The 13,578-nt window shown below is 46.8% G+C and overlaps 1 protein-coding gene across 2 annotated transcripts in view; it reads right to left on the reverse strand.

Annotated features, from left to right (window-relative positions):
* Positions 1-13,578, reverse strand: part of LOC122394025 (protein MON2 homolog) — a 36,817-nt gene that overhangs the window by 14,397 nt on the left and 8,842 nt on the right. For both annotated transcript variants that reach the window (XM_043390566.1, XM_043390575.1), the window contains exons 2-13: positions 8,333-8,469; positions 6,363-6,494; positions 5,789-5,971; positions 5,133-5,267; positions 3,428-3,529; positions 2,959-3,084; positions 2,388-2,585; positions 1,860-2,036; positions 1,588-1,663; positions 1,274-1,427; positions 728-919; positions 206-454 (exon numbers count right to left, since the gene is read on the reverse strand). In XM_043390566.1, coding sequence (XP_043246501.1) covers positions 206-454; positions 728-919; positions 1,274-1,427; positions 1,588-1,663; positions 1,860-2,036; positions 2,388-2,585; positions 2,959-3,084; positions 3,428-3,529; positions 5,133-5,267; positions 5,789-5,971; positions 6,363-6,494; positions 8,333-8,437 — 1,829 coding nt within the window. In that variant the 5' untranslated portion in view covers positions 8,438-8,469. The remainder of the gene's footprint in view (positions 1-205; positions 455-727; positions 920-1,273; positions 1,428-1,587; positions 1,664-1,859; positions 2,037-2,387; positions 2,586-2,958; positions 3,085-3,427; positions 3,530-5,132; positions 5,268-5,788; positions 5,972-6,362; positions 6,495-8,332; positions 8,470-13,578) is intronic.

Below are 13,578 nucleotides of genomic sequence, written 5' to 3' on the forward strand. Positions count from 1 at the left end.
AAAGAGGTGGAATTCGGGAGCAGACAGCCTAATCATCACGGTCTACAACAGGGGAGTGGGACGTCATGTGCTGATTTTAAAAAATGTGCTGAGATATAAGAACACTAGAACGATCAACTGTGAGTAAGCTCAAAGCCAGGGTTTGTGATGTCACATTTGGTAAAGTGGATCTATTCATACTCATGCAACACTCGCATAATCTCACCTGGCCTCGAGCAGCACTGACAGGGCCGCCAGCAGTCCACACCAGCTGGAGTTGACCAGCTGGCAGCTGAGCTGGCGGCCCGAGTCGGCGGTCTCCTGCTCCTTCTCCTGAGGAGCCGCCGCCTCCTGACCCTCTGTAGTAGGAGACCCCTCGGCGGACGCAGCGGCGGCGGGGGTGGATGGCAAGTCGGCCGCCGCTGGCGAGGTATCGGGAGAGGAGCTGGCAGGCTCCGGCTCCGCTGCTGATTTACTGTGAACCAGGAACACAGCTTTGAAAAACGGAGGTGAAAAACCGAGACCGATCAACAAATGGTTCTATCAACAAAGTGTCATAACTATATCAACAAAAGTCTCTTATGTATGATTGCAAAATTCAATAACAGCAAAATTGTTCTAGTTCCCAATTTCGACCAATACGAATTTAATTAAAGCGAAAGGTCGTTGCTGAATAATTTCAGCACAACCAGCAATGCTGTGTTTGAGAACTCCACCATCAGTCGCCTCTTTATCCCATCTGACTGACCTGTCAGTCTTCTGAGAGGCCCCATTGGCCCCATCAGCAGCGGTGGCGGACTCGGCGGTCGGCTCCGGCGGCAGCGCCCGGTCCGTGATCAGAGTCAGGGAGCGCACGATCTCGATCAGACACGTGTACGCCACGGAGGCTCCGTAACCTTCCACTACCGACGGAGGCTCCACCTTGTCCAGCATCTCCAGGCTGGGGGAGACGGTGATAGATGATGGAACGGATGGGGGTAATACCTTACGGCAGCGGACAAGCTGAGAATGGGACCACAAAAAGTCCGATCGCAATAAAACATACCACGTCCCCTAGCCAGCTGAAAATCTAGTAGTCTATTGAAATTGGAAATAAAATAATATTCGACGAGGAAAAGTCACAAGACAGACAAATTAATACGCATCGATTACAAAATTACATGGTTTCTCGCTGACTAACAAAACACCTCCAACCGTAGTCCACTGATTCCTATATCGGCATAGCATTCAGCATAACATCCATCTCCGTCCCTATCCCTCCATTACAGCCCTTCTTCGCCAGTGCCTCACTCACTATGTGGCCTTGGTGGCTCCGGGCGGGAAGGACACGGCCAGCGGGATCCACACTCCTCGGTAGTAGAAGGCCGGCTGGGGCGTGACGCCGGGCCCGACCGGCATACCGGCCAGCAGCGACGGCGGGTGGCCCTGGGTCACTGCCGAGCCGGCCACTGCGGAGGCAGGGAGGGAGGGTCAATGGGTGGAGAGGTGGCCCTGGAACATCGCTGAACTCTCATCGTCTGATTTCTGACACATATCTGTACTCAGCTGATAACCCCGCATCAGTTCCACCAAGAACGCCCTGTTGCCGACATTTGCCACGGCACTCACCGGACGAAGAGAACGCTCCAGCCGAGTCGCGAACGAACAGACTCTGCACGTACGCGCCCAGACTGTTGACAATGTCCTGTGAAAGGGGCAGTAGAATCGGCGAGTTAAGGCACCACATGGCGGTTGCCAAAGAGGCATCATCCCAAAACATGTTGATATTCGGAAAGCCACCGTACTTAAAGAATATTTGGTTGAGATGTCACGGCACCAAAATTACAAGCAAAAGCAACATTTCAGAATAAACTTTATTTTATTTGCAACGTTCGTCTGACCTGCACGATTTTGGTGGAGTGCGGCTTCATGTCGTAGCTGGTGCAGAAGCTGGTGAGGATGTCCTCCCTGACGGACAGCTTGTGGATCACCTCGAGGGCGACGGCGCGCTGCCAGACGGGCTTGTCGGGCTCCAGCAGCCGCACCACCAACGACAGAAAGATCTCACACTCGGTCACCTGAGGGCCAGGGGTGGTGAGGTTAACTGAGGACGAGACCATTGCGTCGAAGAGGCCAGGAAACCTGGAACGAACCTGAAGCAGGGTTCAGTGTGGCGCAGGCCGTCGACATCACTATATGTAAACTGTCCTAGAGTGGAGCTCACGTCACACCGCTGAATGAACCCAGTCCAGTTAATGAATCAGAGAAAAGAAACCAGCTACCCAGCAGTTGGATATTGCTTAGGGCACATTGAATTCATCTCTTACAGTCTACATGTAAATGTTTGAGCGACAAATGTAGCTAACAAAACAACACCATAAGCCAGCTTATTCATCCCATTGGAATCCAACCTCCCCATCAGTACTCACCAGCAGCGGGTAGAACTTCATGATGAGCACGGCCACGACTCTGAGCAGCCTCATACTGATGGGGAAGTAGGGCTTGTCCTGCGGACTGGGCGGAGTGCCGTGGGGCGGCGCCGCGCCGCGGTGTTTCAGGTTTGGTGAGAACAGACGGATCACCATGGCACACACGCGCTCCTTCAGCAGAAACGTGAACTCCGGGTGCTGCCGGCGAGGGAGGGGAAGGGGGTCAGCGTAACGGTCATCGGTGATACGAGGAACAGGCAGTTAGGGAGAATTTTAAGATGTCGCTTTCTTATGGTCGTGGGGAGTAATGACATTTTCGTATATAATAAGGCCTATATTAATTACTCGGTTGGTTCGCAGATGTAAATGCGAACAATGATAGCGAAGTTTTCATAAAAAATAGAAATTGACGAACAGTTCGGTAAAAACACACACACAAACAATCCACTTGATCGTGATGCAATGCACGCATAAAGCACATCCATTGATGATTTGCACTCGAGTCCACAGGTTCAGTCTTATCACAATTTCCAGCTTCCAGACGTGACTAACGCATTAAGCGCTGACTGACCTTGTAGAAGATGCCCGGGAATGAGGAGAGTATGGACTCGATCAGCTCCAGGCCGAATGTGCGCGTCATCTCAGTGAGTCCCGCCAGCCAGAACGGCTGCTCGCCGTTCACCAGCTGGACAAGGTCCTGTGCAGGGATCGGCAAACGTCAGGAGTTGTAGCGGTCGGCCATTCAACCATCTAACAAATCGTGATCACACTAGACGCGGTGTCCGCGCACAGCTGCAGTATCAAAACCCGTCACCTTGCATCAACCAGTAGCTATAGGGTAGAAGTAACATCCTGCCAGCACCATTACCTATGATCACTAAATGTGTCCAGTGTCCCACGTCCCGAATAATGTCGAACAAAATCATGTCCCTTCCATAGTTAGTTCATATTCTCTCCGCGACATCCCTCAAAGCCTACCCCCTCCCCCACACACAACGTCTCCACCCCATCCAGAACACTCTCCCGTCTCCCCGTGTTACCTGGAAGAGCAGGTAGGCGTCGGCAGCGGCCGGTTTCAGTGTGTTGGGCGGCGATCCGCTGGCTGTCTTCAGATGCTCCATGTCGGACGGCTCACCTGACGTCTGTAACGAACGGTGGAGGGGAGGAGGCACACGGTTAGAGCCAGGCACGGGACGGTGCGCGACCTGTACTACGTGATATGGGTGCTACTGCTATGTAATTGTAGACTAAGGTACATGTGTTGGGTCGGGAGCTCATGGACCTTACCCGAAGAGAGCGTAGGAACGTAAGCTTTTACATATATAACTCGCTCAAATAAATGCAACATAAGAACTTACGCATCGTTTGCAATAATTGAAACAATTCGAAAAAGTTAGCAACAACAAAGAACGGGTACGTGCAGGTACTAAAATATATTCCAGCCAAGCCGGCTCTTGAACCAATTGCAAAGTTTCCTTTCAGAGTGTTACACTTATCGGCCTCTTGAGGCATCTCTTCATTATTTAAACAAAGACCCCAGGTGTACCGACGTAAACATATCGATCCGTTTAAAATCAGCTGCCAGCTGGGGCAACAGACCTCCGGTACTGCGACACTCGACAGTCAGCCAAACTCGGGCCAAGCAGCATTTTACGACGTCTGGGGGTTCACAGGTGACCTTAATGGTGAAACATCTATTTGGAGGTGTCGAGCTGCTCAAGGCCTCGCATGCATTTAGCTCCCAGCGGAGTTCAGCGAAAAATCAGCTCGAGAGTTGACATGCATGGAAATCAACTATGGTCAATTGAAAATATAGTTGATTTTGATTAAATACCTTAACTTGATTTCGATGATGCCCAGATTGATCGTGACTGCAATGAATTGGTAAATGGATCATTTTTCTGAGATCATCCCCAAATAGGATAATAAGGAACACGAGTCCCAGTAACTAAGCCGACTGACAGTTGCCGGCCGACGAACCGGTTCAAACCGCCTCGGCGCCCGCCTGGTTACAGTAGTTTTAGGGCCTCGTAACAACTGAGCGGATCATACCCATTGTCCGACTACGCAAACACGCTACCCGACACTGGGCTCTGAATTCAGAATTTATCTGCCAGGTGATAGAGACCGAGACTGGAACTAAGCTCGTACGAACGAAATTACTTGAAAAAAGTAGATATGTAGATAAATCAATCAAATTTGAGCGATCGACAAAATATTTACACAATGCTGTACTATTACAACAATCGACAACCTAAACAGAAATACGCTACAAGCCACAAAATACCGAACCGTAAACATCGTAACCGACAATTACGATATCAACATGGCGATTCCTGAGTGACGCAAGCTTTATGTTTACCGCATTCGCCTTTGTTGTCTTTCTTGAGATGCCTAATACGCCCAACACGTACCTCAAACACACATTGACGACGATTCGCCAATGCATCGCCATCATCCATTATACCCCATTCGCAAATGCTGATAAGAAAAAATTTCCGAGTCTTTGGTAACAACTCATCAATGAAGGATCTCTGCTGCTGTCCTCCGCGAGGACTTAAATGAGGACTCGCCTTTGGCGGATCAATTCTGTGCTCGGCCAGAGCTCAGCGAGGAGTCTGTGAGCATCGTTAAGCACTCACCTTTGGCAGATCCCTGCTGCCCTCGACGAGGATTCAGCGAGGACTCAGTGCAGACTCAGCGATGACTCGGTGGGGACCCAGCGGGGATTCTGTGAGGACTCACCTTTGGCGGGTCCCTGCTATCTTCAGTGAGGACTCGCTCGAACACGAGCGACACCAGCTGGCGGACCGTGGCACCGGCCGTGTTCATCACAGTCGAGTCCTTACAGAAGCACAGCCGGAAACACAGCGCCAAACTCTGCGGGCAGATATTCCGGTAAATAATGACAATTCGACCTACTGACGACACTGAGCAGACAGAACGGCAAATGTGCGCGAGAGGCCCACAAGTGTGGCGATGATGAGACGAATAATAGGATAAATAGGTACAGGTCTCGCGGGTTTTAGCGGTAGGTTTTGCACCTAGAGAATTTAGTGTACTTCAGGCTATATCTTCGTCGTTTTAAGCTTTTAAGCTTTTAAGCGTTGACGATGTGATCGACTTGTTGGTTCACAAGCCGGCCATGATCGTGTAAAATGGCTTCATCGTAGATCGATTAGTTTCTGAGATATAACCAGAAATGTAAAAGTGCAAAACCTACCGCTTAATCTCGCGAGAGCCGTACCTTTGGATACATTTAGTAGCATGTTAGATTTCCCCAAACACATATGACTGGCCTGGCCACCGTCCCGCGACGCTCTCGCCAACAAAACACCACTCGCCATTTGCCGTACACGTATGTATCCCACTTACGATAACCGCTCCTGCAGCCTACTGACCTTGGCCAGCGTGTCACCCTGTGCGACAGCATTTGTTGTAAGCAGCAGTGCCACCGTCTGAAGGAGCTTCACCTCCTCGATGTTGGAGCGCATTAGGCCCCAGACGGTCTCTGTGATGTAGCCGGCACCCTTGGTGTCCACGGCCTGCTGCAGGATCAGCCGCTGGATCGTGCCCAGACATTGCTGCAGGAGACAGTGGGAAGAGATTGTCACACAATGAGATTACAAAGGCTTGATGGGGATTGATTTGAATGTTAGCATGTGTGTGTGTGGGGGGGGGGGGGCTATAGTGATAAGTGCTCCAACCATCAGAACATTGCACGCAAATAATTTTGCTGATAATTTGATATTTTATTTGAGGAACAAATGTGTGATAACAAAGCAACAGGTAACTAACTAATTGATTTCAACATGGTAAACGTAAATGAAATAAAAAGATCTAAATAAAAAAATTCAATCACCCTGCACTTCAGCTGAAAGACATACATGACACATTCCTCTTTAAACAGTATGTGAAAATTATTAGTGAAAATAAACTCTGAGGGCTCAAGTCATATGGCTGATGTCAACAAACCTTTGCAATTTTTGGCTCCTTTGTCTCGCAGCCCTGTACAAGTGGGTAGAGGATGTGGGCACTGATGTGCGGGAGGGTGACGTCAGGGTTTGCCAGTCCACCTCTGACTTTCACTATTGCCTCCTCACATGCCTGGGGGTCAAAGGAGAATGGTCACTATTGAGAAGAAAAAAGGTAGAAAGTAAAGACAGGTGTCAGAAAATCTCCATATTAATTCAATCTAACAGTCAAATAAACAAAATCACCTTTTCCTGTTTTTCATGCACTTGTATCTCAAGTTTATGGTGAAATAAAAATAATTGAAAAATCAGAAATCATGTCACATTATTATTACCATTTTGATTTACATAGAGAACAAATTGCTTTAAAGATTAAGAGCATGATTTGAGCATCAATATCAGCACAATTAATGTCCAAAACATGTAAAATACCCCAGTAGGCGGAACTATGGTCATGAGTACCCAAATATAGGAACGTTCCCATTTTTGGGAACGGAGTTCCCAAATATGGGAACGGGCGTTCCCATTTATGAGAACGGAAGGCAATTTTTCGGCCGTTCTCCCACTAAAACTCAAAAGTGCATCACGTCTCAAAAAAGTGCACGCTGATTTAAGTATCTACTAAATCTCCATAAAGTTATCTTTAATCTGACCGTGGAACAAGGAAATTGACCGTGGAATGATATTTTTAATGATTTTTTGAAAATGACAGAATGGTGGAAATATGGGTTATACGACATTTAACATGCAATTTTAAGGAAAATGAAGCATTTTTTAGTTTGAGGTAAAGTATAATAATTTTCGCCTGGTTATGAACTTTCATACTATCGACACCAGATGCTGACAAATGCAAGCGAAGACGCGGACGGTCCCGAGGTAATATTGTTGACTTTTGTGTCGGGGCGGACGACCGCGTGGAACGTGAGTGAATTTACCGAGCTACTGTTGTAAACTCAGTTTAAGCGGTTGAAAATTATCCAGCTGTATTTTATCATCCCGGAAAGACATATTTTATTTGGATGCTAGCTGTTTAGAGTTGTTTTATAAGGAGCGTCATGAGCGTGGTTTTTGTCTTCCGTGTTTCTAAGCGTGATCGTTTTGGGGGAATTTCTCTTATATAGCTCGCTCTGTGTGGCTTATTTATAATTTTTATGCTGATTTCGATAATTCCTCGTGCCCATCCTACCAGGCCTTTTGCCACTTACACTCATCAAGAAAGGAAAAAACTAGATTTTCATTGGGACTAGGTGTTTTGAGGGTGTAACATATTCAGCGTTCCCATTTTTGGATACTTCCTTGTACTCGTCAACTATCGGTGATAAACAGACAGGTGCTTGACATGTCTCCACCCTCAGCGCGGACGGTGGATATAGGTATGGAAGACCTTGTTGAACATCGCTGAGCGTTGTGAATTACGTAATCCTGCAGAGGGGGGCGTGCCCGCTGCGAGATCGACGGGAATAAAAGCGCAGAAGACCGGGCGAAACATGCGACGGTCTTGCCGGAAAGGTCATCTGATGATTGTTGCGTTAACAATAATTTGCGGCGTTGGACGTGATGCTTGTTAATGAAAAGAGCCCCTGAAAGGCGTCGGTGAAATCGTTCCCAATTTTGGGTACGCCGTTCCCATAATAAGGAACGCTTGCAGCGCCAGTGTACGAGAGCGTTCCCAAATTTGGGCTCGCGGCCCGGATGATGGACTGCTTTAGAAATAGGGGAACGATTTGAAACTACGATGGGCCTTACAATATCAAACTCTTTCCCAACAATATTGAGACAAATATCAGGCGGTTCACGATCGTTTTATATTTTTTGGACGTCATTTAACGGTTCTTTTTCTTGTTTTAAATAATGCCTACATGGCGTTCCCATATTTGGGTTTATCGTTCCCAAACATGGGAACGAAAATGCGTTCCCGAAAATGGGTACGCTTGACCATAGTTCCGCCTACTGACCCCGGTAGGTACTTACATCTTTTAATTGAGGATATTTCTTCTTAGCCTCCTGTGATAAGTTCCTAAGATCTATTTGAACATTTTCAAGAAATTTCTTCTGGCTTTCGCTTCTTGCAGCCATTATAATCAACACATTTAATTAATATTTCAGAGCTGAAAAGCAGTGTAAGTAGGCAAGTAGGCAGATAATAACGACAATTAGAAAAATGAGGGTACAGGCCAAGGCTATATAAACCAGGTAGAACGCTCCGGGAAAAAAGTTGGAAACAATAAATTAGTTGCGGCATTCCCTGATGACGCGAATGTGGGTCAGCGGCCGGCGGCCGGCCGCCGCTAACACTGTATGAGGAGGGATGCGCGGAACTTTTGCTTGTTGGTGATTGCACTAGGCAGTTAAATGGTAATGTTAGGATATGTTTCGAAAGTAAATTGAACGACGCTTAGAACGCCGTCAATGAATTTGCGATACGACGACTATTTGTTTAGTTAGAGCCGGCGAACTTTTACCTTCCGACCGCGCGCGGAGGCGATACGGTGCCACACTGGCGGTTTTTACGATAGCTCAAAATTGTTTTGAGATACAGAGATGAAATTTGACATGTTCTATCTTTTGATCAAGCTGGATCTTATGGTACAAGTCGCATATTTAAGGTAGGTCAGGTTGTTGACCTATGTTGTCGCTCGTGAGCCTCTGCACAGTCCAAAAACAACGCAATTTCTGAACACTCAGTGCCAAGAAATCCTTCACAGAAAGATGACACTTGGCAGAAAGAAGAGTTGTCGGTTTCTTACCGTTCGTATGTGTCGTGTTTTCACAAGAGTTTAGTAAGGTCAGGTCCGTCACGTGTGACGTGACCTCCCCTCATAACTCAATAGGTTTACTATCATAGAAGCGTTTATCAATCGCCGGAAATCTTAGCCAATCCCACTGGACACTGGATCCATACCCACATGGGGCCCTCCTGACTGGCCACTCTCTCTGAAATCCACAATAACATTGGGCTGCGGCCACGGTTATGTATTAATGCTTTTCACTAACAGAAATACAACTTCAACCAGCACAGTGCACGCCGCCACAACAGTCCGACCCACGTCCCTGATATCGACTAGCTCCCGGCCGGATGCACATACGCGGAGCCAATCAGTCCGAATGTGACCTGCAGCTTACAATTGCTGTGTCGCATGGCGCATGGCACAGGACGATTCCTAGCAGCTGTCGGCTGGAGTGAGAAACAGCACGTTGCGACACACCGCGCCGGCGACAGAGCTCAGCAGGGCTGGTTGGAGGCTGGAGCCGGAGGTAAGGGCGGACACAGGCACAGACATTGCAGGACAAATAACAGGATGTCAGTTAGGGATATAATTCAAGACGAATGATTCAAGACGGACTGAAATAATAACATTTTGCTCACTTGGATACCAACTTCAAACTTGACGTTTATGTATAGCACCATGGAAACGATGGGCACACAGGAAAGAAACAAAAGATGAGGGTTTTTTAACTCGAGGAAGTAAAATAGCCCGAAGTGCAGACAAGCACATACTTTTGGTAATAGCTATCAGCTGTCCTACTCCTCTTCTCCCTTCATCAACTACTGGACACATTTGAAGCATCATATATAGCACCAATGTCCATAACCAAAGCTTGCAAGTAGTTTTAACTTCTATGAAGCCAAGGGAAATGTGCCTACATCATGCATGTAAACTCAAAATTACACATGCATGACAAAGGAAGCTTATGTAAAGAGAATAGTTGACAAAAGCATCTCATGGTTAAAATTATTCAAAACTGCACACAGGGCAAACATAAAAAGCAGCAAGTGTACTGAATACTGATCTGTTATGCTAAGAAATAATCCAAAACAAAATACAATCTTTTCATGTTTCAACTGGTTGTTCTTCTATGCCCCTTCATCCATATCTTGATTACAGATGGGCTGTTACTGTAGGCTGATGAAGTGACACTTGATTGCCTTTGTGCGAGTTTCAGTTGCAGCCTCCTTGGTACTGCACTGGAAAGCAGATTGAATTGAATGCCTCTGAAAGATAGGAATACAGGCAGGGTTAGCTGTAGTAGTGTCAATGATAATAGACATGACATTTTTGTCCTTTGACATACATTTGTTGAAGTACAAAAAGGTACAAAATAAATTGGTTTGTTTCAAGACACGCGCACTGCACAAAGCCGCACAGACATTACACAGGCATATGAAATTGGTACACATAAAATTTGATGATTAAAAGGGTCAAAACTTGCAATAATAATTGAAGTAAAAGTTACAATCACAATCATTTGATTTAAAATGACTTGACATAAGTCACAAGACGCAACGCTCCTATTCTTTTATGCTTTCATTATCCTCCACATATCAACCAACTTGATACCAGTCTGTGCAATAGTGTGTACATAACCCCATGTTGCCATTTTATTAGAGCAAGTGGGGTTACAACAACAATGCTAATGTCAAACCCACATCTGCAACCCGTACTGCAGTTTCAATCACCTTACAAGCACACCTTCTTGTTCTGGCAGTTTGAAAGGCAGAATGGTCATTACTACTTTCCCCTCATATTCAACACATATTCCCTTTATACAGATACAGTTTAGACTTGGTTATGGCAAGCATTTTCGAGAAAAGATATGATAAAAGTCCAAGACAAAGGTCGAGAGAAACAACACCAACATAAAACACCGACTATGTAGCACTAATGCTGTCAAATTCATAAAAATATATACATGAGTCGATCAGAAATTCACTGTAGATTTCGAAAATGGTGTCAAATGCCACTCAAACACCCCCATTCGCATGTAGGAAGCAATAAAACACTGACCTTCAATTCCGCGTGCCATTCTCCATAGGCCACTGTGTATTAAATAACGCGTTCACTGATAGCAAAAAAATGAGACCCACATATGACGCGTTTGCTACCAGCCAATCAGCGCTCGAGTTACCGAGCGCTGATTGGTGGAGAGGGCCGTCGTCAGCAGCTAATTACACGTTGTTTTCCTTGAACATGTGCGTGAGCGCTGATGCTGCTCACGGGCTGTTGCCATTTTTCGTAATGCTGAAGGCACGGGAGCGAACATGTAACGGAAGTTGGCACAGATTCAGCACAGATTCAGCACAGCACAGATTCGGTAGGGGGAAAAAAGGCCCCGGTAGAGGGAAACCTTTATGACCCGTTTTCCCCTAGAAATGACGTCACAAAGAGGTAAAAATGGGTATCAATCGAAAGCTCTCGTTTACCCAGACACAGTCCCGCAGGAAAATTCCGCTTTTTTCCCATAGGAAAGTTTTTACGGGAAAATCAAAATTTTGGGTCAATGGGGGGTCCCCCCCGATTTCGTTCAAAATCGGCACACAGGTGCCCCACCACCAGCCGAGAAACTTTCCCCAAAACGGTCCCCGTTGCATTGACGTTTAAGGCCCTTAAAGCCCCGTAAACTCGTAAAAAATCCGTAAATTCGCCCTTGTACGGCCAAAAACGGGGCGCTATGGTGAAAATGGGTATCAATCGAAAGCTCTCGTTTACCCAGACACAGTCCTGCAGGAAAATTCCACTTTTTCCCCATAGGAAAGTTTTTACGGGAAAATCAAAATTTTGGGTCAATGGGGGGTCCCCCCCGATTTCGTTCAAAATCGGCACACAGGTGCCCCACCACCAGCCGAGAAACTTTCCCCAAAACGGTCCCCGTTGCATTGACGTTTAAGGCCCGTAAAGCCCCCTAGACTCGTAAAATATCCGTAAAATCGCCTTTGTACGGACAAAAAAGTGGTGCTATGGTAAAAATGGGTATCAATCGAAAGCTCTCGTTTACCCAGACACAGTCCTGCAGGAAAATTCCACTTTTTTCCCATAGGAAAGTTTTTACGGGAAAATCAAAATTTTGGGTCAATGGGGGGTCCCCCCCGATTTCGTTCAAAATCGGCACACAGGTGCCCCACCACCAGCCGAGAAACTTTCCCCAAAACGGTCCCCGTTGCATTGACGTTTAAGGCCCTTAAAGCCCCGTAAACTCGTAAAAAATCCGTAAATTCGCCCTTGTACGGCCAAAAACGGGGCGCTATGGTGAAAATGGGTATAAATCGAAAGCTCTCGTTTACCCAGACACAGTCCTGCAGGAAAATTCCACTTTTTCCCCATAGGAAAGTTTTTACGGGAAAATCAAAATTTTGGGTCAATGGGGGGTCCCCCCCCGATTTCGTTCAAAATCGGCACACAGGTGCCCCACCACCAGCCGAGAAACTTTCCCCAAAACGGTCCCCGTTGCATTGACGTTTAAGGCCCGTAAAGCCCCCTAGACTCGTAAAATATCCGTAAAATCGCCTTTGTACGGACAAAAAAGTGGTGCTATGGTAAAAATGGGTATCAATCGAAAGCTCTCGTTTACCCAGACACAGTCCTGCAGGAAAATTCCACTTTTTTCCCATAGGAAAGTTTTTACAGGAAAATCAAAATTTTGGGTCAATGGGGGGTCCCCCCGATTTCGTTCAAAATCGGCACACAGGTGCCCCACCACCAGCCGAGAAACTTTCCCCAAAACGGTCCCCGTTGCATTGACGTTTAAGGCCCTTAAAGCCCCGTAAACTCGTAAAAAATCCGTAAATTCGCCCTTGTACGGCCAAAAACGGGGCGCTATGGTTAAAATGGGTATCAATCGAAAGCTCTCGTTTACCCAGACACAGTCCTGCAGGAAAATTCCACTTTTTCCCCATAGGAAAGTTTTTACGGGAAAATCAAAATTTTGGGTCAATGGGGGGTCCCCCCGATTTCGTTCAAAATCGGCACACAGGTGCCCCACCACCAGCCGAGAAACTTTCCCCAAAACGGTCCCCGTTGCATTGACGTTTAAGGCCCGTAAAGCCCCCTAGACTCGTAAAATATCCGTAAAATCGCCTTTGTACGGACAAAAAAGTGGTGCTATGGTAAAAATGGGTATCAATCGAAAGCTCTCGTTTACCCAGACACAGTCCTGCAGGAAAATTCCACTTTTTTCCCATAGGAAAGTTTTTACGGGAAAATCAAAATTTTGGGTCAATGGGGGGTCCCCCCCGATTTCGTTCAAAATCGGCACACAGGTGCCCCACCACCAGCCGAGAAACTTTCCCTAAAACGGTCCCCGTTGCATTGACGTTTAAGGCCCTTAAAGCCCCGTAAACTCGTAAAAAATCCGTAAATTCGCCCTTGTACGGCCAAAAACGGGGCGCTATGGTGAAAATGGGTATCAATCGAAAGCTCTCGTTTACCCAGACACAGTCC

The sequence above is a fragment of the Amphibalanus amphitrite genome, unplaced genomic scaffold, assembly GCF_019059575.1.
Source record: "Amphibalanus amphitrite isolate SeventyFive unplaced genomic scaffold, NRLGWU_Aamphi_draft 000025F_arrow, whole genome shotgun sequence".
Lineage (NCBI taxonomy): Eukaryota > Metazoa > Arthropoda > Thecostraca > Balanomorpha > Balanidae > Amphibalanus > Amphibalanus amphitrite.